The 18,784-nt window shown below is 49.7% G+C and overlaps 6 protein-coding genes and 2 non-coding genes across 11 annotated transcripts; 6 read left to right on the top strand and 2 right to left on the bottom strand.

Moving 5' to 3' along the window:
• The first annotated feature begins 344 nt into the window (after window positions 1–344).
• Window positions 345–1,982, top strand: FVEG_03878 (hypothetical protein). The gene is made up of 5 exons (XM_018891544.1): window positions 345–630; window positions 775–806; window positions 862–1,032; window positions 1,092–1,214; window positions 1,271–1,982. The coding sequence occupies exons 2-5, from the start codon at window positions 794–796 to the stop codon at window positions 1,522–1,524; spliced, it is 561 nt and encodes a 186-aa protein (XP_018748078.1). The 5' UTR covers window positions 345–630; window positions 775–793; the 3' UTR covers window positions 1,525–1,982.
• On the bottom strand, window positions 1,720–3,617 carry FVEG_03879 (serine/threonine-protein phosphatase 2A activator 1). The gene is made up of 2 exons (XM_018891545.1): window positions 2,759–3,617; window positions 1,720–2,711 (listed from the first exon to the last, which is right to left on the bottom strand). Exons 1-2 carry the CDS (start codon window positions 3,379–3,381, stop codon window positions 1,994–1,996), a joined length of 1,341 nt encoding a protein of 446 aa, XP_018748079.1. The 5' UTR covers window positions 3,382–3,617; the 3' UTR covers window positions 1,720–1,993.
• Window positions 3,618–3,744: 127 nt separating this feature from the next.
• Window positions 3,745–6,737, top strand: FVEG_03880 (hypothetical protein). Its single transcript, XM_018891546.1, has one exon. It carries the CDS (start codon window positions 4,040–4,042, stop codon window positions 6,485–6,487), a length of 2,448 nt encoding a protein of 815 aa, XP_018748080.1. The 5' UTR covers window positions 3,745–4,039; the 3' UTR covers window positions 6,488–6,737.
• Window positions 6,738–7,892: 1,155 nt separating this feature from the next.
• On the top strand, window positions 7,893–12,582 carry FVEG_03881 (hypothetical protein; the record flags this gene model as incomplete). Of its 4 annotated transcripts, none has more annotated exons than XM_018891547.1 (5): window positions 7,893–8,098; window positions 8,324–11,779; window positions 11,832–11,972; window positions 12,063–12,133; window positions 12,192–12,561. In XM_018891547.1, the coding sequence occupies 4 exons, from the start codon at window positions 8,360–8,362 to the stop codon at window positions 12,283–12,285; spliced, it is 3,726 nt and encodes a 1,241-aa protein (XP_018748081.1). In that variant the 3' UTR covers window positions 12,286–12,561. The 4 variants fall into 4 exon arrangements, with proteins under 4 accessions (XP_018748081.1, XP_018748083.1, XP_018748084.1 ...); XM_018891550.1 differs by lacking the exon at window positions 7,893–8,098 and having other exon boundaries at window positions 8,360–10,831; window positions 10,919–11,779; window positions 11,832–11,931; window positions 12,192–12,582; XM_018891548.1 differs by lacking the exon at window positions 7,893–8,098 and having other exon boundaries at window positions 8,360–10,831; window positions 10,919–11,779; window positions 12,192–12,582.
• Window positions 12,583–13,076: 494 nt separating this feature from the next.
• On the top strand, window positions 13,077–15,491 carry FVEG_15353 (hypothetical protein; the record flags this gene model as incomplete). Its single annotated transcript, XM_018904483.1, has 1 exon — window positions 13,077–15,491. The coding sequence occupies one exon, from the start codon at window positions 13,077–13,079 to the stop codon at window positions 15,489–15,491; it is 2,415 nt and encodes an 804-aa protein (XP_018748085.1).
• A 128-nt stretch (window positions 15,492–15,619) lies between these two features.
• Window positions 15,620–15,735, bottom strand: FVEG_15354. The gene has a single exon (XR_001989290.1). It is a non-coding gene; the product is annotated as a 5S ribosomal RNA (ribosomal RNA).
• A 566-nt stretch (window positions 15,736–16,301) lies between these two features.
• Window positions 16,302–18,101, top strand: FVEG_03883 (hypothetical protein). Its single transcript, XM_018891551.1, has 3 exons — window positions 16,302–17,142; window positions 17,192–17,636; window positions 17,689–18,101. The coding sequence occupies exons 1-3, from the start codon at window positions 16,379–16,381 to the stop codon at window positions 17,962–17,964; spliced, it is 1,485 nt and encodes a 494-aa protein (XP_018748086.1). The 5' UTR covers window positions 16,302–16,378; the 3' UTR covers window positions 17,965–18,101.
• A 144-nt stretch (window positions 18,102–18,245) lies between these two features.
• FVEG_15355 lies at window positions 18,246–18,329 on the top strand. The gene has a single exon. It is a non-coding gene; the product is annotated as a tRNA-Asn (tRNA).
• The last annotated feature ends 455 nt before the right edge of the window (window positions 18,330–18,784 follow it).

The following is an 18,784-nucleotide window of genomic DNA, read 5'->3' as shown; positions in this document are numbered from 1 at the left end:
ACAAGGCCTGACATGTCTAGCATCCAATGTCTCCCGTCTCTTCTGGACCCTTGACATTTCCCCTACAGTGTCAGTTTCACCTCTGATGAAATTCCACAAGAGAAATCACAGAGTCAATAAGAATGCAAGATTATAAGGATTGCACGTAATTGTCCATGTCTCGACTCTCGACTCCCCCCTGGATAATTCACTCCTCCAAGTACCAGGGGTAATCTGCCGATCATCAAGATCAAGTTATTATTGCCTACTCCGTAAATATAGGCACTAAATTACCCGGTGGATCCTCTGTCACCACCCCTGGAAATGCTTGTTTTTCAGTGGCTGCCTCAGATTCCAGTTCCAGTTCCAGTTGGAATCCTTGGATGCGCAAGGATGCTTCAGTTGAGATTAGGTTGGATTGCATCCAATGTCACCCACTACCGTTACCGCTGCCTCTGCTCTGCCTCTTGTCTGTACAGTCATGTACTGTACATGACTTACGAATTGGTTATGGCTGAGCAGTTTCATCTCCCGTCTGCCCGCCTCTATTCTTATCCTTATCCTTAACCTTCCCTCACCTTCCAACAAGATACCTACCTGTCTACCCTTTGTCTTGACAAGACACACATCACTTTCCCCAAGCTTCATCTGGTAGGTTTTCTCTCGATTCCTGCTTCGTGTGGATTTTATCGACCTCGTCTGTCTCTCAACTTCAGACGTGCAAATCTAATAGCTTCTTCCCCAGCTCAAGGAAGCATAAGCGACAGAATCAAGCTGACCATCACTCATCACCAGAAATCCTATATCAAACACCATGCCCGGAATTCGTACGTAACAACCCGACGGCGTCCCCAGAACCTACTCTAACAAGCCTCTCAACAGCTCTGCACGCCCTTGACAACCTCAAGGCCAAGCTCAAGGCCGCCTTCAAGAAGAAGGATAACAAGGAGGAAGCCAAACCCGCCGACCCCAAGCCTACCGAGACAAAGCCTGCCGATACTACGGCTGCCACTGAGCCTACCAAGACCGAGGCTGCTCCTCCTGCTCCCGCCAGTATGTTTCTGCCTATGCGATCTGTTGAAAATCATGTTACTGACTGTCGTGTGCCACAGCTGAGCCAGCTCCTGCAGCTGAACCCGCAGCCCCTGCTGCCGAACCAGCTAAGGAGGAGGCCAAGCCTGAGGCTCCCGCTGCTGCTGTTGCTGAGCCAGCCAAGACCGAGGAGCCAGCTGCTGGTATGTCGCAAACTACATGATATCCATGATCAAGAACTAGAACTAATGATTGAAAGCTCCTGCGACTGAACCCGCTAAGCCCGACGCTGCTACGGCCACTGAAGCTCCCGCTCCCGCTCCCGAGCCTGCCAAGACAGATCCGGCCCCGGCTGCTGCCCCTGCTGCCGCAACTGCTCCTGTCGCTGAGACTCCAGCTCTCGCCCCTGCTGCCGCCGAGACTACACCTGCTGCCCCTGCTGAGGCTCCCAAGGAGGAAGAGAAGAAGGATACTCCTCCCGCCCCTGCCCCTGCCCCTGTGGCCTCTGCTTAAGTGCGACTCGAGCAAGCTTCCTTCTCTCGATGTAAGATCTCGATGAGAATGGGAAGATGTTGATCGGTTAGAGCACCAAGAATGTGCGTTCGTAATCTTGTTAGAGGCACGAGTCTTTCAGTTACATGACAGGCTCGCTGTCGATGTCTGTTCGCTTTTCTCCTAGCAGTTGGCTGGATACCCAGGGAGAAAAGTGTCGCGATGTTTTGTTTTCAATATATACCCGCTTTCTATATCTAGATACTTCCCTCGCTCTTGTTCCACGTTGTGCTTTTATAAGATTAGATTGCAAATTCAAAGGACTATCATGAGGCGTGTAACATTTCCCATAGTCTAAATTCAATAATCGTACATAACGGGAGGTTGGAATCTCATGGAATTCTATGGGACGAATGCGCGAATGAATATCTATGTCCGGTCCTTGACTCCTAATATGCCAAAATTCCCCAGATGCTGGTATATGTATTCTCTATGAATCTCTAGCCCATGGTGTTTTGGTAACAGTGATTTGTGCGCTTGTAGATTCACTTGTCGGTGCAGCGCCTCGAGGTGGCCTAGCAAGTGACCCTGAACTCGGTCCTGGAGGTGGCATTCGAGTATAGGGAATGCCGGCTGACGGTGGGACTGGTATTCTGGCAGCTTGAGCCCATGGCGCAGTTGTTCCGGGTCCTGAAGGTACTGGGGCTGCTGTGGTTGGCTGGTTCGCCATATGGACGCTTTGTGTTGGAGCTGCAGCATCTGGATCAGCGTCCCAAGAGAAGAGTGAACCGAACGGGAAGTGCTGGACAACTGGGAACTTGGACAAAACTTCGGCGTTGAACATCTTGATCATGCCCTTGTTGATCTTGCCCCAACCATCTCGAATACCAGAGATATCAAAGAGAATGGGACTGTGCTCCCAAAATGGGCCCTTCTTAACGTCGTTGATGAAGCCAATGGCAGCAAAGTACATATTGATCTGTCGCTGGTCCTCCACAACAGCGGCTTTGGTAACGTCGCTAGGCTTCGGCGCACCCTTTACAGATCCCTCCAAGGGCATTGGTTCGTCATCGTTTATAGGTCGTGTGAGTTGTGCAGAGCCGAATACGTAGGGCATGAAGGAATGATCGTCGAGGCCCCAGACGCCGTGTGAGCCAGCGGGTTCAAGAGTGTATGTTAGGATGAGTTTCCTCACCACGTTGAGATATCTGAGAGTGTTAGTAGGATCCGTTCAGTGTATGTGAGGGCAACATACGGTTCGATAACCTTGAGGACAATCTCGCGCTCGATCTCACCTCCTTGTTGTCCATCTTTGAAGTATCCCAGCTTCCATAGACAACCAAGAAATGCTATGAAGCTGAGCTCATGTCCTGTTCCGTAGTCTAGTCTTTGGACGCTACCGAAACCACCAAGAAGGTAGCTAGAGACTTCTTCTTTCGCCTTTCCATCGCCAATTTTGAGTGTTTCACCTAGAAGCCCTTCTCCCAACAGCTCGTCCAAATGCTCCTCAAAGATAGCATACCACTTTCGGAAGCTAACATTTCCAAATCGTCGAGGACCGGGGTCGGGTGGTGCTTGGCCGATGAAGCTTTCAACCTTTGTCAAAAGGTTCTGTAGAGCTTGGACGGACGGCGATGCCGGCGGTTTCGAATTGAGGGGAAAGGTGCGGGGGAGGGGTGACGATAGTTGGTTTCGAGGACATAAGGCGCGGTTAAGCTGGAGGATGAAGATTCCGATATCGCGGTAGGCGAGGCTGGTGAGGAAGCGTGCGACGTCGGGGCCTTCGTTGATGCGCTTCGAGGGCTTGGTGAATGCTGGCGGGGAGCTGAGGTCCAGGATCTCAAGAGTCTGGTGTTTTGGAGGGGTTGCGGACGTCATGTTGACGACGGCTCGAATTCTTGGGTACAGCGCTGAGAATTTCTTTAATATGAAACAAAATAGGAATCTTATTTGGGGGTATTGGGTGAATTTTACGGCACAGAAATGTTAAAGTGGGCGTCGGTGTTTGGTTGAAGCTGAGTCGGCTTCGTATGGCCTCATGGGAATTCTTGACAAGATATGCATACAGGGATCATGATGATGTTTGCGACGGGCTGCTCTGAAGATTTCCGACAGATATACAACCACTTCACGGAAAGAAAAGCACACATTTCAAGACTTCAGGTCATCAAGCTATATAGTACCTAGTTGAGGCTTCAAGAATCGACGTCGCATAAAATATATATTCTTACCAAGTTCCGACAATTATGTCATTTGTCATGTCGCAGGGGAGCTTTCAGTCCCAGCTTGAAGCTCCCTCTGCCCCACTTCATCTTCCCGACCTTCAATGCGCCTGCTTCGAACGCCGTTAACCACTTCAACTTAATTTAGAAGAGCTCAGCTTGCCTCAAACTTACCTCTACAACGAGCGAGCTGGAAAGCAAATATATTATTGAATTTTCGACGTCTCCCGAACCGCGATCACATCGATACCCGTGGACGCGCTACTTTGGCGCGTTCGGCACTCTCGATAACAACACAATAACAAAACCTCAAGATGGTGGTACAGTTGCGGTCCAGGGGTAAGGCCGGTGGATCATCAGCTGAGCCTGAAGCGACAGTGAATCCGCGAAAACGTACTAGAAGAAAGCAGTCAGAGATATCTTCCGCGCTTAGGTCAAACATTGAGGTACACATCAATGCATCAGGGTCGAACTCAAGTCGGCAGTCAACCATTCATGCAATCCCGCAAGATCAGCCCTCTACGAACCAAAGCCGGGTCACGAGATCGAAAAGAGCCAATACTCCCCTTGGAAAACTACCCTCACCCGCTCCGAGAAAACATCTGGCTACGGACGCAGGTTTCAAGCGCCTGCGCCGTTCTCGTCGCAAAGTTGCGCTGGAAAGTGCTGAAGGGGATGAACAACCTCAACTGAACCAGAAACACGAAGAGGCCTCGGAAGGGGAGGAAAACGCCTTACCGGAACACCCGGACTTGATGACTATCATCAATTCGAACATCCTAGATAGCAATAATTCAAGGAACGAGCTACCCCAGAGCAGAGCTGGGAGGAGGATGTCTGGGGCAGAAGCTCCTCAGACTGTAGAGTCGGACGAAAACTTCGCCTTAGACGGCATACAACAGGAGCAGGAACCAGACAACGCTGAAAATAACCAAGTCTCAGCTCCAAGTCCTGAGCAACCAGAAGCACCGCATGAAGAACATCGAGTATCTGGGCAGGGGGCTCCACCAGCAACGCAAGAGATGGCAAAAATTAATCCATCTTCTCAAAAGAAACCGTTACCACGAAAACGCAGACGCCAAAGTCAGAAGCCGCCTTATGGCGCACCTGGTTATAATGCAAGGGGCGTGTCCCCTGAGCTCGGTTCGGCACTTCCTGAGGCGGTAGCCATAGAGGCATCAACGCCACAACAGGTCCACGCTGGGGGTGATTACTATGACGTTCCATCCGACGGAGAGCAACCAAGTCAATCGATATTGTCAAGAAGGGAGAGGGAGACCCACGGCACGCAGGCTGAACATAAACGGAAAACTAAACAGGGCAAACGAAAGAGAAATCAACATGAGCAACAAAATGGCCAAATACCAACACAGGCCGAGGAAGAGCCAGAAGAAGAGAGAAATGAAGAGGGTACCCGAAAGAAAGATAAGAATGGAGATCAAGACGGGGAATATGAGAATGCAGATCAAGATGGGGAATGGGAATATCAGAATGAAGATATAGAATTTGATGATAATGAGCCGGCAGCAGAACATGAGCTCGATATATCGGATCTGACGGAAGATTCGTTGCTCCTCGACGAACCACCGAGTGGCTCGCAAACACTCCTAACCCCTACCGCCTGGGTAAAACGAGATACAGTACAAAAACTCGTTCGGACCACAGCTTACTCAGGGTGGATGAATGGAAGAAAATGGAAGGATGGTATTCTCGCGCTCGCAAAAGCAGCTTCTGAAGCTTTGGAAGTGAATGGACGTGTGCGATCGAGGCTTATCTTGGGTAAACTACACAGTCTCCACGAACTATGCAAGGAGATCCCGTCATCATCGAACTCACAGCAGTTGGAATATTTTCGCGAGCACACAGCCCAGCTCAGCATTTTATACACCACACTTCGCGTGGCGATTGACGAATTCATTTCATCCATCAACACGATAATGGAGCAGGGCGACGCGAAGCAAGTGGGCCAGGGCTTTCAATACGTGACAAAGTTGCACAGACGCATCATTCCTATGCTGGTTCTGGTATTAGATCGAATTTTCGAGGCTGGAAGACCTGATGAGAGTGCCGAAAAAAGAGAATTTACAGTGTACACACTAGAGCCACTGGAAAGGACTGCAGGCTGGATCCAGAGACTCTCCCAGGTCGTGGAAAGCTGGTACGAGCTTTATTCTCCCAGAAGAGAACGTGATCGAAGCGAAAAGTCTAAGGAGCATCGAAGAGTCTTCAGGGAAACCACAAAGCGGCTCAAGGCATCGCTCGAGAAGGCCAGAGAAAGGATTGATGCTAGTAAGAGAGCGCCGATCGAACGAAAAAGAAATATGCAGAAGGATGAAGCTATTCGAAGGGAACGCGAGGCTGATGCGCAGCGGCGCAGAGAGATCCAAGATATGCAGATGCAGCGCTTTCTACAGTCGATGCAGAAGATTGAATCATCTCAAGCGCGTCCGTCCACGATAGGCTCATATCGGGGGGCAGTGCGCTTTCGCTACGTGGCTAGTCAGCCAAGCTTGATGAGATCGCAAGAGCCGTCAGATGATGATTATTTTGAGAAGCATGGCTGGCACTACTGGGAAGATGATCATCTCTTAAGCTTGATCCGAACCACATCCCATCCGAACTACGAGGTTCTCCACCGGATGCTTCCCAATCGAGATCCTGATGAGCTGAAAGAACGGTCAGATTATTTGAGAATGGTTATGCGCGACAAATACGAGCGAAAGGGTATCCAGCCGCCTCGATGGTGTGTTGCTGAAGATTGAGACCAAGGTCAGGGACTATTGGAGTTGGGAGCATTTGCTTTTACGATACCCCGAACATTACCAGATACGCCTCTGGAAATTCAAGCGAAGTGCACATGATTAATGAAACAACGTTTACATATATGCATTTCTATGGCAAAGATTATTACACAACGTAGTACAGAACTCGCATCCATGGCGACAGGGCGAATCAGTCATGATGAACTCATCAAGGCTCTCCTTGATGACATCAGGATCCAAAAGGAGCCGGTATCAATTGTCAGCAGTTGAGTTGGTGTACGAATACGTTTCATGTCCTCCATGGACGCCTGAGGTTCTGCCAACGGCGTAATGCCACATCATTGACTCCCAAGGTAGCATTATCTGTCTATCACGTTGACACAATCGGCGCATCAAGAACAAAGCATCCGTGATTCCGCCAGCACATGCAACGCAAACTTGGGCGCCCTGCAATGGTGCGGTGATTTAGACACTTGGCCTGTATCAGCCGGAGCATATTGCATTGATCTTTTGGGTTCTTGTATGATTGATCACAGACTTTGGAATTGGTTGAAGCGCCTTTAACGCCACATGTGATGGTGAAGGGACCACGCTATCGCCCAAGTAAGAAAAGCGGCGAATCAGGTCTAGGTCATTTGGGGTAATAAGTCAACAGATCGGGATTTATTTTGGCCATCTTCACGCGTTTTTCACGCGCCGTGGGAGATTTGATAGATTCAGCCACGAGCATGGCTTTCGCCCTTTGATCCTTTGTCTTTGGGCTCTTGATTGAACCGAACCAAGAGAATGTGAGGTTTAGGATAAAGTAGCTCATAGATCTTCAGGCTTCTGAAAGCTACCCAGGTCGTGGCTTGCATTAATTGCCGTGCATTGCATATAGTGCCTTACTTAGGTCGATACAGCGGGTCGTCGCATGCAGAACCAGCTGTTGCCCAATGTCTAGGGCTTCTTTGGGGTATCTCAGTGGCCAGACTGATTTTTGCCTTAACGAATGGTCCAGTGTCTCTGGTCCAAGACATTGAATGGCAGTCTAATGTCCGCCCAGAAGCGAGAGCCATCAGTCATTGGATCCTGGACCAGGAACCAAAACCAGATGGAAGCCACCCGCGCGTAGCCCAAAGACCCCTGATTCGAAGCGACAGTGGACGAGCAGCCCCGCCCCCCCTGGAACGGTCGCTACAGTCCGACCGCTGGGGGACCATCAGGGCCCTGAGAGAAAAAGTAATGTTAGTGGCCGGTGAAACTCCACTTTGACCACTGCCCGTGTGGAAATGGGAAGAACAGCTCAGGATATGGATGGATCACAAGGTGATAGACCAAGAGGTACGTATCCATCCGCAATCTAATATCCCGTCCCATCGACAAGACAGCTCAGCTTTCTCTCTTCCCTTTCCCAATTTCACCTCCTCTACCTCTTACAAGAAGCTTGCGAACATCGTCAGTGCAGGAGTCATTCTAGACTTCTCTAACTGCTTCATTGCATTGCATTGCATTGCATTGTTTCTTTCCTTCGTTCCTTGATTCTATCTGTCTTATACTCCACCGTTGTAAACGGTTTTCTAGCTGCCAGCGAAGCGCGGTTTTGCTGGTTAAAAAGGAGTCCAACTCAAGGTGAGATTAACCAATTCCTAGCGGCTGATACCTACATATCCTTGCCAAAAGAGCTCATGGCTCGTGCTTTTTTCTCCCCTGGCCTCTCTTGATTATCCTGGGATGACAGTCGAGCTTGGTTGTTGAACGACTGACCTAAAAAGTCCCGTGCGACTTCCATATATAACCTATCACGGGTACACTTCTCTTTACTTTTCTGTTTGCTAATATTTGCTTTTCATATAGAACTTTACTTTTAATTACCTTTTCGATCCCGCAAACATGTCTGAGTCCGAGAGCTTTGACGTTGTTCAGCACGAGGAAGCTGTCGCTTCTCAGTCTGATGCTGCTGCCACTGAGCCCGAGAGCCCTCAGGCAACCGCTCCTGCGTCCCCCGAGACTCCTAAGGAGAAGACAAAGGAGAATGGAGAGTCGAAGCCAGCTTTGAAGAAGCCTACTGCAACCTCCACGACGGCTACCCGTCGACCTGGCTCTACTTCGACCACGGCCAAGCCTGCTGCGACTAGCACTCGCGCGCCAGGCGGTCTGAGCAAGCCCCCAACCCGACCTCCTGCCTCAGCTGTTCGCCGTCCTGCGACATCGACTTCTAGCGCGAGCCACCGAAGCCGACCTAGTATGAGCGCCAGCGAAGATGACAAGAAGTCGACCACCTCCACCGCTTCTTCTGCCCGTAGGACAAGCTCTATTGTGTCTAGCCCAGGCAAGACTGCTGAGAGGAGGACTGTCGGTACTACAAGTTCGACAACTGCTACTCGACGACCTACGTCAACATCCACCACGGCCCCACGAACTTCTACTACCCGAACGGCAGCTACCCCTAGCACTACCGCGACACGAACGGCCGCCACTCGATCAACGGCTGCAACACCCACCGCCAGCAAGCGTCTCTCTACTTCGGGCTCCTTGACTGCTGCTTCCCGAACTGCAACTCGACCCGCTGCTTCTGCGGAATCTGCTAAGGAGATCGAGGCCCTCAAGGCCAAGCTGGCGGAGGGTGAGAGCGAGATCGAAGCTCTTAAGGCTGAGGTGAAGAGCTCAGAGGAGAAGGTCGCTGAGCTCACTGAGAAGATTGGCAACGAGGCGACCCCTGTCGAGACCGACGCGAAGCCCAGTGGAGACAACGACGAAGCAATTGCCACTCTCAAGTCTGAGCATGAGTCCGCAATTGCTTCTCTCGAGACCCAGGTTTCTGAGGCGAATGAGAAGCTGCATGCTGCAGAGAGCGATCTTGAGAAGCTTCGAGCTGACCTCGATGCTGCTGTTAGCGCCAAGGAAGCAAGTGAGACCGAGCTCGACTCATTGAAGAAACAGCTCGAGACTACTCAGGCTGAGAATGAGGAGAAGCTCAACTCTAGTCAGGAAGCACTCCAGAAGGCCATTGAGGAGAACGCATCCAAGATCGAGGAGTTGAAGGCTGCTCTTGAGGCTGAGAAGGCGTCCGCCATCGAGGCTCTAGAAGCAAAGCACAAGGAGGATCTTGAGAAGGGCCAGACTGACGCTTCCTCTCATGAGACTGCTTTGGCCGAGCTCAAGGCTTCTCATGAGGCTGCGACTGCTGAGTTACAAAAGAAGATCGACGAATTAACCTCTTCGCAGTCTGCTCTGGAATCCGCCAACGACGACAAGCTGAAGTCTGAGCAAGAGGCGCACAGCTCTAAGATTTCTGCTCTTGAGGCTGATGCCGCGGACGCGAAGGCGAAGCTGGAGGCTGCTGAGAAGGATGCCGAGGCAGCCAAGTCTGAGATCGAGTCTCTCAATGGCGAGATCGCCAAGCTTCAGTCCAGCTTGTCCGAGAAGGAAACTGAGCTCGAGGCTGCTAAGCAAGATCTTGCTAAGGCTCAAGAGGAGGCTGCATCCCTGAAGGCTGCCGCCGAAGAGGCTCAAAAGTCTCTTGCTGAGAAGGAAGACGAAATTGCTAAGGTCAAGGAGATGCACGAGGAGCGCATGAAAAACATTTCTCAGGATTACGAGACCGAAATCGAGTCTCTTCGAGGAGACGCCTTCTTCAAGCGCAAGTACGAGGAGCTTGAAACCCAGCACAACGAGCTCCAGACCTCCTCTTCAGAGGCCGCTGAAGGCCACACCAAGGCTCTCGAAGCTGCCATGGCCGAACATGCTGCTGCCGTTGCTGCTTTGGAAGAGAAGGAGGCCGAGCACCAGAAGAATCTCGATGCTCTCCGTGCCAGTCACGCCGAGGAGCTCGAGTCTGCAAAGAACTCTGCCTCAGGTGACCACGATGCTCACATTGCCGAGCTCGATTCTCTGAAAGAGAACCATGCTAAGCAGTTGGAAGTGATCAAGAACGAAGGTGCCTCTACACATGCTGAGGAGCTTGAGTCGATCAAGGCTGCTCATGCTAGTGTTCTAGAGGCTCTGAAGAAAGAGCACGACGAGGAGAAAGAGAAACTTGTTGCCGGTCACAAGAGCGAATTGGCCTCTGTCAAGGATGCAAGTGAAACTACTCATGCTACTGAGATCGCTAGGCTCATGACGGAGCTTGACAGTGCTAGAGAGTCTGGCGAGACTGCTCATGCTACTGAACTTGAGTCTCTGAAGGCCAAGCTTGAGGCTGAGAAGGATGCTAGCGACAAGGAGCATGCTGAGGCTTTGGCCAAGGCTCAAGAAGGCATCGAGGCTGCCAAGAATGCTGGCAATGAAGCCCATGCTGCTGAAATCGCCAAACTCAAGGCTGACCTTGAGGCTGCCAGAGATGCCGCCAAGAAGTCGTTGGAGGCTGAGTTGGAGGCCTTGAGGGTAGAACTTGAGGAAACCAAGAAGGCTGGTGAAAACAAGCACGCTGAAGAACTGGCTAGTCTAAAGGCTGAGCTTAAGACCGCCAAGGAGGAGGTCGAGAAAGCACGCGAGTCCAACTCACAAGCTATTGAGATGGCTCGATACGAGCTTCAGCAGAAACATGCCGATGAGGTTGAGAAGCTTCTCGAATTCAACGGCGAGGTCGTTGAGCGCATGAAGCGGGAAGGTGGCGATGTCAAGAAGGAACTGGAGGAGATGACTCTGGCGCACACCAAGGCTATCGAGGATATGATGGCTGAGCACAGGAGCAACAACAGTCACCTGGAGGACAAGCTCGCCCATCAGGCTGCTTCCAACGCCGAACTTGAGGCTTCTCTGGAGGCTGCTCAAGAATCCCTTGCCAAGGCTCAACAGGAAGTTGAGGACCTTTCTCAGCGGCTCGCTCAGGAGAAGACCGAGCGATTCACTGCTCTTGCTGAGCTTGAGGAGGCCAAAAACACCAAGCCTGACACTTCCGAGGCTGATGCCCTCAAGCGGGAGCTTGCTACAACCAAGAAGTTCCACGAGGATGTCATGCATAGCCTTGATCTCGAACTCAAGGGAACACAAAACATGCTTGAGGAGCGAAGAAGCGAGCTCATAGCCAGCCAGAAGCAGGTTGAATCTCTGACCGAGGACCTTGCCCTGGTTAAGAAGGAACTAGAGGCGTTCAAGGCCGAGGCCGATGCGAGCAAGAAGACTGCCAGCGCTGATTACCAAGACCTGAACGATAGCATGACTGCTCTTGTTGAGGAGGCCACAACCAAGTCCAAGGACCTCCAAGCCAAGTTGGATGAAAGTGTGGCCAAGGTCGAGGATAGTGAGAAGAAGATTGAGGTATTGGAAGCCCAGCTTAAGGTCAAGGATGCCGAGATTGCCGAGGCTAAGGTACGCGTGAAATGGGAAACCCTCAAAGCTACGTTAACTAATATGTGAGTAGGCCAATGCTGCCGTTGCCAAGCCCAAGGGTCTCTCGGCCAGCAGATTTGCCAACGCAGATGACGGCGACAACGCTGCTGCGAACGAAGATGCAGCGGAAGGTGAGGAGATTGACGACCATTCCTCAGCAGCACTTGCTTCGGTGCGAAAAGCCCCTGCATGATGCACCCGCACGAGATCCAATGTGCCATGCGGTCTTTTGGTCAGATCAGGGCTAACATGGGAATTATAGATAAGTAAGGCGAGGCTCACAGCCAAGCAAATGGATACCCTCGATAGGGAAATGAGGGATCGCAACTTGCTGCAAGTACATGATGAGACTCTACGATCCAGATCCCGAGGCTGACAACGTAACCTACAGGATATTGAAGTCTATCACGGATGTCAAGTCGCCGAAGCTGGGTAGTGAACATCACTACGAGCAACAGCAATTCGAGCAGTCGCAGTTCAGTTAAAGGAGACATGGCAAACGACGAATTTTCTATTCCGCTTCTATGGTCACTTTACAATTTAGTTCTCTGTAATACCCGCGGCCTGTCTGCAGAGCTGCAATTTTGCTTACTGCTTTTATTACATACACAACATTATGGGCAAGAGTCACAGGATATGTGAGATGGGAGAAAGATGGAGATGGAGGTGTTTAGACCATCCTTGAGTCAACATGTAACAGAAGAGATGGTGCGAGATACATATACGTATGTACGACAGTGTTGAAGTTGACGATACCCTGGTTTATTTCAATGCATTTGTGCTTCGCTCTGCGACTGTACTACGTACTTATCAGCAAATACCATATCGTGGTACTGACTAACTGTGCGTAGGTAGCTTGGCAAAAATGAGGAGATAGGCAAAGTCAAAGTTACCGCCATAAGCTGTAGTACCTATCGCTAGCCATTTCGCTTTGACACTGCATAACATCTTCACCAATCGCCAATTATGCCGAATAATTCACCCAAAGAGCGGAGACTCCGCCGTTTTACTGAGACACAATGACGTTGCCCAGAGTGTGAGTATTGGATGAACTATGTATGTACAAGTATGCACCTTGTGTAGTAGCAATGTGCTGATAACTGCCGTTCCCCTCACACAATAATTCTCTCATAATCTCAACATTTAAACTCGGCGGTTGCGGTCCCTCTTACACGACCCTTTCTGAGGAAGGACATATATATAATAACCGCCCAGACCTACCCCCAATTCATCAACTTGAACTCTACTTGACACAACTTCAATCGGCCACTTGAATATGGAGGGATACGCTATTCCTACCAAACCTGTCGCCAACAAAGACTCAATCGTGTCAGGTAGTCAATGGCGCTTCACCCTCATCAACGATATCGTTCTCCGCTATGAATGGGCCGAAGATGGTGTCTTTGAAGATCGCCCATCCACCTTTGCACTCAACAGAGAATTCGCTGCCCCCAATTTCACGGTCTCTGATACAGACGATCAGCTGGAGATAAGAGCAGATGCTTTTCACGTCACATATAACAAAAAGCGCTTCGACAAATACGGTCTCGTTGTTAGCTTCAGTAACAAGAACACCCTCTGGGGCGCTGATTGGCGATATGGTGAGACTCCCCAGAATCTTGGTGGCACAGCCAGGACGCTTGATGAAGTGAATGGACGTTGTGAACTTGAGCCTGGTATCCTTTCGAGAGTGGGATACTCGGTACTTGATGATAGCAAATCTATGCTTTTCGACTCTGCTGGATTTGCAGCTCCGAGACGACCTGGAGATCGAATCGATGGATACCTCTTCTCGTATGGATACGACTACAAGGCTGCCATGAAGGCATTTTTTGCCATTTCTGGAAAGCAGCCTCGTCTCCCACGATGGGCACTCGGCAATTGGTGGAGTCGCTACTATCCTTATACTGATGAGGAGTATCTCAAGCTCATGGACAAATTTGAAGCTGAGAAGGTCCCGCTCTCAGTTGCTGTCATCGATATGGACTGGCATCAAGTCCATGGCGATCATATCCCGCATGCTGGTTGGACAGGCTACACGTGGAACAAGGAGCTCTTCAAAGATCCCAGAGCCTTCACCAAAGCCTTGCACGACAAGAAACTCAAGGTTACATTGAACGATCATCCACATGCCGGTGTGCATCACCATGAGGATCAGTATGAGGCAATGGCCAGGGATCTTGGACACGACACTTCTGACAAAGCCCCAATTCTCTTCAACCCTGTCGATCAGAAATTCATTCACTCTTACCTCAACACGCTTCACAGAAGTCTCGAGAATGATGGCTGTGATTTCTGGTGGATTGACTGGCAGCAAGGTCCATACAGTCGTGTCCGAGGTCTCGATCCCCTTTGGCTTCTCAACCACTACCACTTTCTCGACAATGAGAAGCAAAATGGGGAAGGAAAGGCTATCATCTTCTCCCGTTTCGGAGGTCCAGGCAGTCATCGTTATCCTGTCGGGTTCTCGGGCGACAGCATCATGACTTGGGAATCTCTCGAGTTTCAACCCGAGTTTACAGCTACAGCCACCAACATTGGTTATGGATGGTGGAGTCACGATATCGGTGGTCACATGGGTGGTTATCGTGACGACGAGCTTGCTACTCGGTGGGTGCAATATGGTGTTTTCTCGCCTATCATGCGACTTCACTCACAGATGGGCTTGTTCACTTCCAAAGAACCATGGCTATATCGCCCCGAGTTTGCAGAGGTCATGCAAAATTTCTTGCGGTTCCGTCACCGGCTTATCCCTTATCTTTACACCATGAACTGTGCTTCTTCGTCGAACGATGAGCCACTTGTACAGCCTCTGTATTGGAAGTTTCCGGACAGGGATGAAGCATATGGAAAGCCAAACCAGTACTACTTTGGTTCAGAACTAGTGGTTGCACCCATCGTGAAGCCCCGCGACAAGAGAACGAACCATGGTGCCGTTGATGTTTGGGTACCTCCTGGTCGGCATGTCGACATCTTCACTGGAATCATATACGACGGCGACCGGGACATTAGGATGTTTAGAAGCATCAAGAACATTCCTGTGCTTGCGCACGAGGGCTCCATCATCCCTCTTGATGCGGACCCTACCCCTAGTAATGGTGGCGAGAGCCCTGAGAACTTTGAGGTTCTCGTTGTTGTGGGCAAGAATGGGCGGCTCAAGGTTGAGGAAGAGCTTGATGAAAACGATAAGACTGATAAAGGGAACTACAGCGAGTCTCCAATCCTTGGATATTTCCAGCAAAGCGGCAGGCTATACTTTGAGCCCAAGGGCAAGGCTTGGAGTGTCAAATTCCTGTCTATCATGGACGTCCCGAAGGGTTTCAAGGTCGTCAGCGGTGTCACTGATCAGACTGTCCTTGACGTCAAGCCATATGTTGAGGATTATCCCAAGGTGCCTGGCCTGGTCGTCCAGATCCCTGCGCTTCCCGATAAGTTGGATGTGGTGTCTATCCAGCTGGGCGATGAGCCGAAGCTGAGCGTGATTGACCCATTGAAGCGTATTCAGGATCTTATCCTTGACTATCAGATGGACATGTGGACTAAGGAAAAGCTCTGGGGAGTTGTCAAGGCTCCCCAGCCCACGGCGGTCAAGGTTGGACGACTGATGACTTTGGGACTGGATGAGGAGTTGCTTGGGCCGGTCATGGAATTGCTCATGGCTGACAGCCGATACGAGACATCGTCCAACTGATTGCCCTGTCGCGTTCCAGAATTTGGAGGGGGTCATCGAACTGGAGCCAGAGTTCTCGACGTCCAATACCTTCACCAACCCTCGCCGGAGCAAAACAATAATCGGCATAGAAGATCAAAAGACCAAAAAACATACAACACCAGGTATTCGCTGGTCGTCACCGACCCAACTACTAATCCAGCGCTTCGCAGCTTGACGATGGGGGAGCGGACGGGACCCCGTATTCTCTGCGAGCTATGGTCGTATGTGCTGGTTGATGGGCTTGGATGGGGTCAAGAGAGGTGAGACTCATCAATTGACGGATATGTCAGTGCTCTCAATCGGTACAATGTCATTATAGAGTACGGATAAGCGGACTATAGATAACTAAATTAGATCAATTGTCCCAGCTCACTTACACACACTACCTGAAGCTATCCAGACCCAATCGCTTTTCAATGCCATTCTTACAGAGTGCACGTACAGTAGTTGGTCCAATTTAGTATCGGCAGTCACTAATAGCGCAATATTAATGAAAGAAATAGAGCTGATGGTTTATATCATGTGGATAACGTTATTCTCCTAGACTGTGACTAGAATGAAATGGTCCAGGTTAGCTAACAAGCGAACCCTTCAATATAGGCCGTGACAACTCGAATCCTCATAAAGCATGTAGCATTGTTTTTATGCAAGGCGTACTACCAATCATGGTCCGTTTAAGCCTGGATACTTCTGCTCAATTCAGGCTGTGCAATCATGTTCTGCAGTAAAACGTGAGAGATATATCTCAGCAAATCGTAGACTCCAGTGGCGAGTGGGGCAACTCAGCCGAGACATCGTCACTTTCTAACCTCGACTCAACCTCAATCGAGCTTGACTCATCAACTCGATTACCAATCACAGTCACGATGACAACGAGACTCAGAAACGCAAATCCATGTGACGGTTGCGCTTTACGTCGTGTGAAATGTGAAGAAGGAAAACCATGTCATGAATGTCGACTCAGAGGCATCGAATGCACAGCCTTGAGAACCCGCAAGAAACGTGGGCCAAAGGGCGGACCTCGAAGCACAACCAAAGAGAAAGTCGAGAGATTTCAACAGAGAATCAAAGAGACTCAACCTTGTACCATTCAAGATGATGATCAGTCTCGTTCCGACCCTTCCAGCTCTGTACCTCTCCCGCCCTATCGCTTACCACTCCACGAATATCAGCGTTTCCTCCAAATCTCAAAGCGACCAGTATCTTCCATTTGGATGGTCATCAACCCCGATCACCTATTTACAAAAATCTCAGATAATCCCAACGACCATGAGTCCCATGCCCTAGCGGCTGCACTATGTGCTGCCACCATAGCTCAACTAAGACTACCAGAACATGCTGGCCCACGAAATACTCCTTCATCTCTTCAGTTTGCTACCGAGTGTCTTCAGCTAAGAGAACTTTATGATTACCGAGAGAGCTACAGTATAGCTTCTGCACTTATACCTTTCTTTCTTCATGTTTACCACTCCAACGGCAATAAGCTACGAACTGCTGGTCTGTTTCTAAGAGAAGCTGTGACGCAAGTTCAGCTCATGCAACTTGGTTACCCTGAGACTTATTGCCATCTTACTAAGCAGGAGCAATCACTTCGACTCCGCATATACTGGCTTGTTCTCATCACTGAGAGGTACAGTAGATCTTAAATTTTCTGTCATATTGCTGACGTTTTGTCTCAGAACGTATTCTGCACAGCATGGTTTGCAAGCAGTTCTCCAAGTCATCGATGTCTTCCCAGACACGCAAGACGACATGGCAGATGAACAACGAATGCAAGCTTTCATCTCCCTCACAAGACTCTTTGCGTATCTCGAGAGCAACTTGACAACAATTTCATCCAACCAACAGCCCCTCGAGAGGCAAAAACTGGTATCGTACCAAGCCGCTCTGTGCCTAGACGCACACGACCACGTTGCCCGTGAAGCTCAAAGAGTCGACTTATTCGTCACCCGCCAATGGATCAGACTCATTCTATGGGAGTATACGGCTCGTCATTTTGCAATGTCGTGTTACCCAGATGACGAAGCTTTCTCTCTTTTTCTTCCAGTCAAGATTGGCCACAAGATGCTCTCGCTTTTTTCAATGGTGACAAACTCTGCCATCACAACCCACGGATATGGTATTGTAAGTGGCCAATAGAGATGGTTTGTTGCATAAATTGACTTTGATACTACAGGAACTTAAAGTATTCCGATTAGCAGATGCAATGCTTGATATCGTCGCGTGCACGCCATTCTCAGCTCATGGAAGTAGTATGCTTGTTGGTGCAGGAGAAATCTTGTACTCTCTTCAACATGTATTGCACTCTGTCGGAGGGAGAGACTCTGGCTTTCTACACAAGATACAGAACCGGATGTTACAACTGGAGTTGACAACTGGATCATGGCCATACCTTGCCATAACGGACACAGAAGATTTAATAGAGGAGATAGAGAACGATGAAGTCTTATAATAGTTTTTAATTTTTGTAATATGATAATATAAAAACTGGGAGCTCGAACGACGAGGCACCCGAAGCGATGCACAAACCATATTCAATGCACGAAGTATATAATTGACAGAACAATCATGAATAAACAGTCCATTCACGTTACTATGTCTAGCATCTCGTCTCGTGTTATGAACAATTCAAGTTAAGTCCAAATTAAGAAGCTGCTTGTTTTATGCAAGACGCTGAGAAAACCGTTTGCTCTTAGTTAGCAATAAGCGACCGACTATCATCAAGCGAGCTTATCCCCTGTGGCTTAGTTGGCTAAAGCGTCCGACTGTTATTCATAGACAATCGGGAGATCGGAAGTTCGAGCCTTCCCGGGGGAGTTTTCTTTTGCTGTTTGCAACTGTTATTCCATATCAATTTTTATTTGTTTTGGCAAAGACTTGTTGATTCACTTTTTCTTTGTTATGTTACATAGAGAACCTGCTGTGCTGTCTAGTTGTGGGGTTCCTCGTTGGTCTGGGGTAGGTAGGTGTTGTAAACAGTGGTTCAGACAGTCAAAGTCGAGGTAACACAGTACGCCTCATTACAGGCAATACGCCGCAATGAAAGATCCAGCTGAGGGAGGTTATGTATGCCGCTAAACTTGGATTAATCCTTCCTTAAGAAAAATACAGCCCTGAATGACGGGTTCGAGATATCCGAGAGTGGTTCAAGCTGTCAATGTTCAATCCGACCGCCCGAGCGCTGTATTTACCTGAATACAGCCAATGCAGCCAGAACTAAGCCAGAAGCAGGGCAAACCTACCGCTATAGATAAGAAAGATCAGGGAATAGA

The sequence above is a fragment of the Fusarium verticillioides genome, chromosome 2 (assembly GCF_000149555.1).
Source record: "Fusarium verticillioides 7600 chromosome 2, whole genome shotgun sequence".
NCBI classification, from domain to species: domain Eukaryota; kingdom Fungi; phylum Ascomycota; class Sordariomycetes; order Hypocreales; family Nectriaceae; genus Fusarium; species Fusarium verticillioides.
The sequence above is the reverse complement of the archived record's forward strand: the minus strand, read 5'-3'. Positions and strand labels throughout refer to the sequence as shown.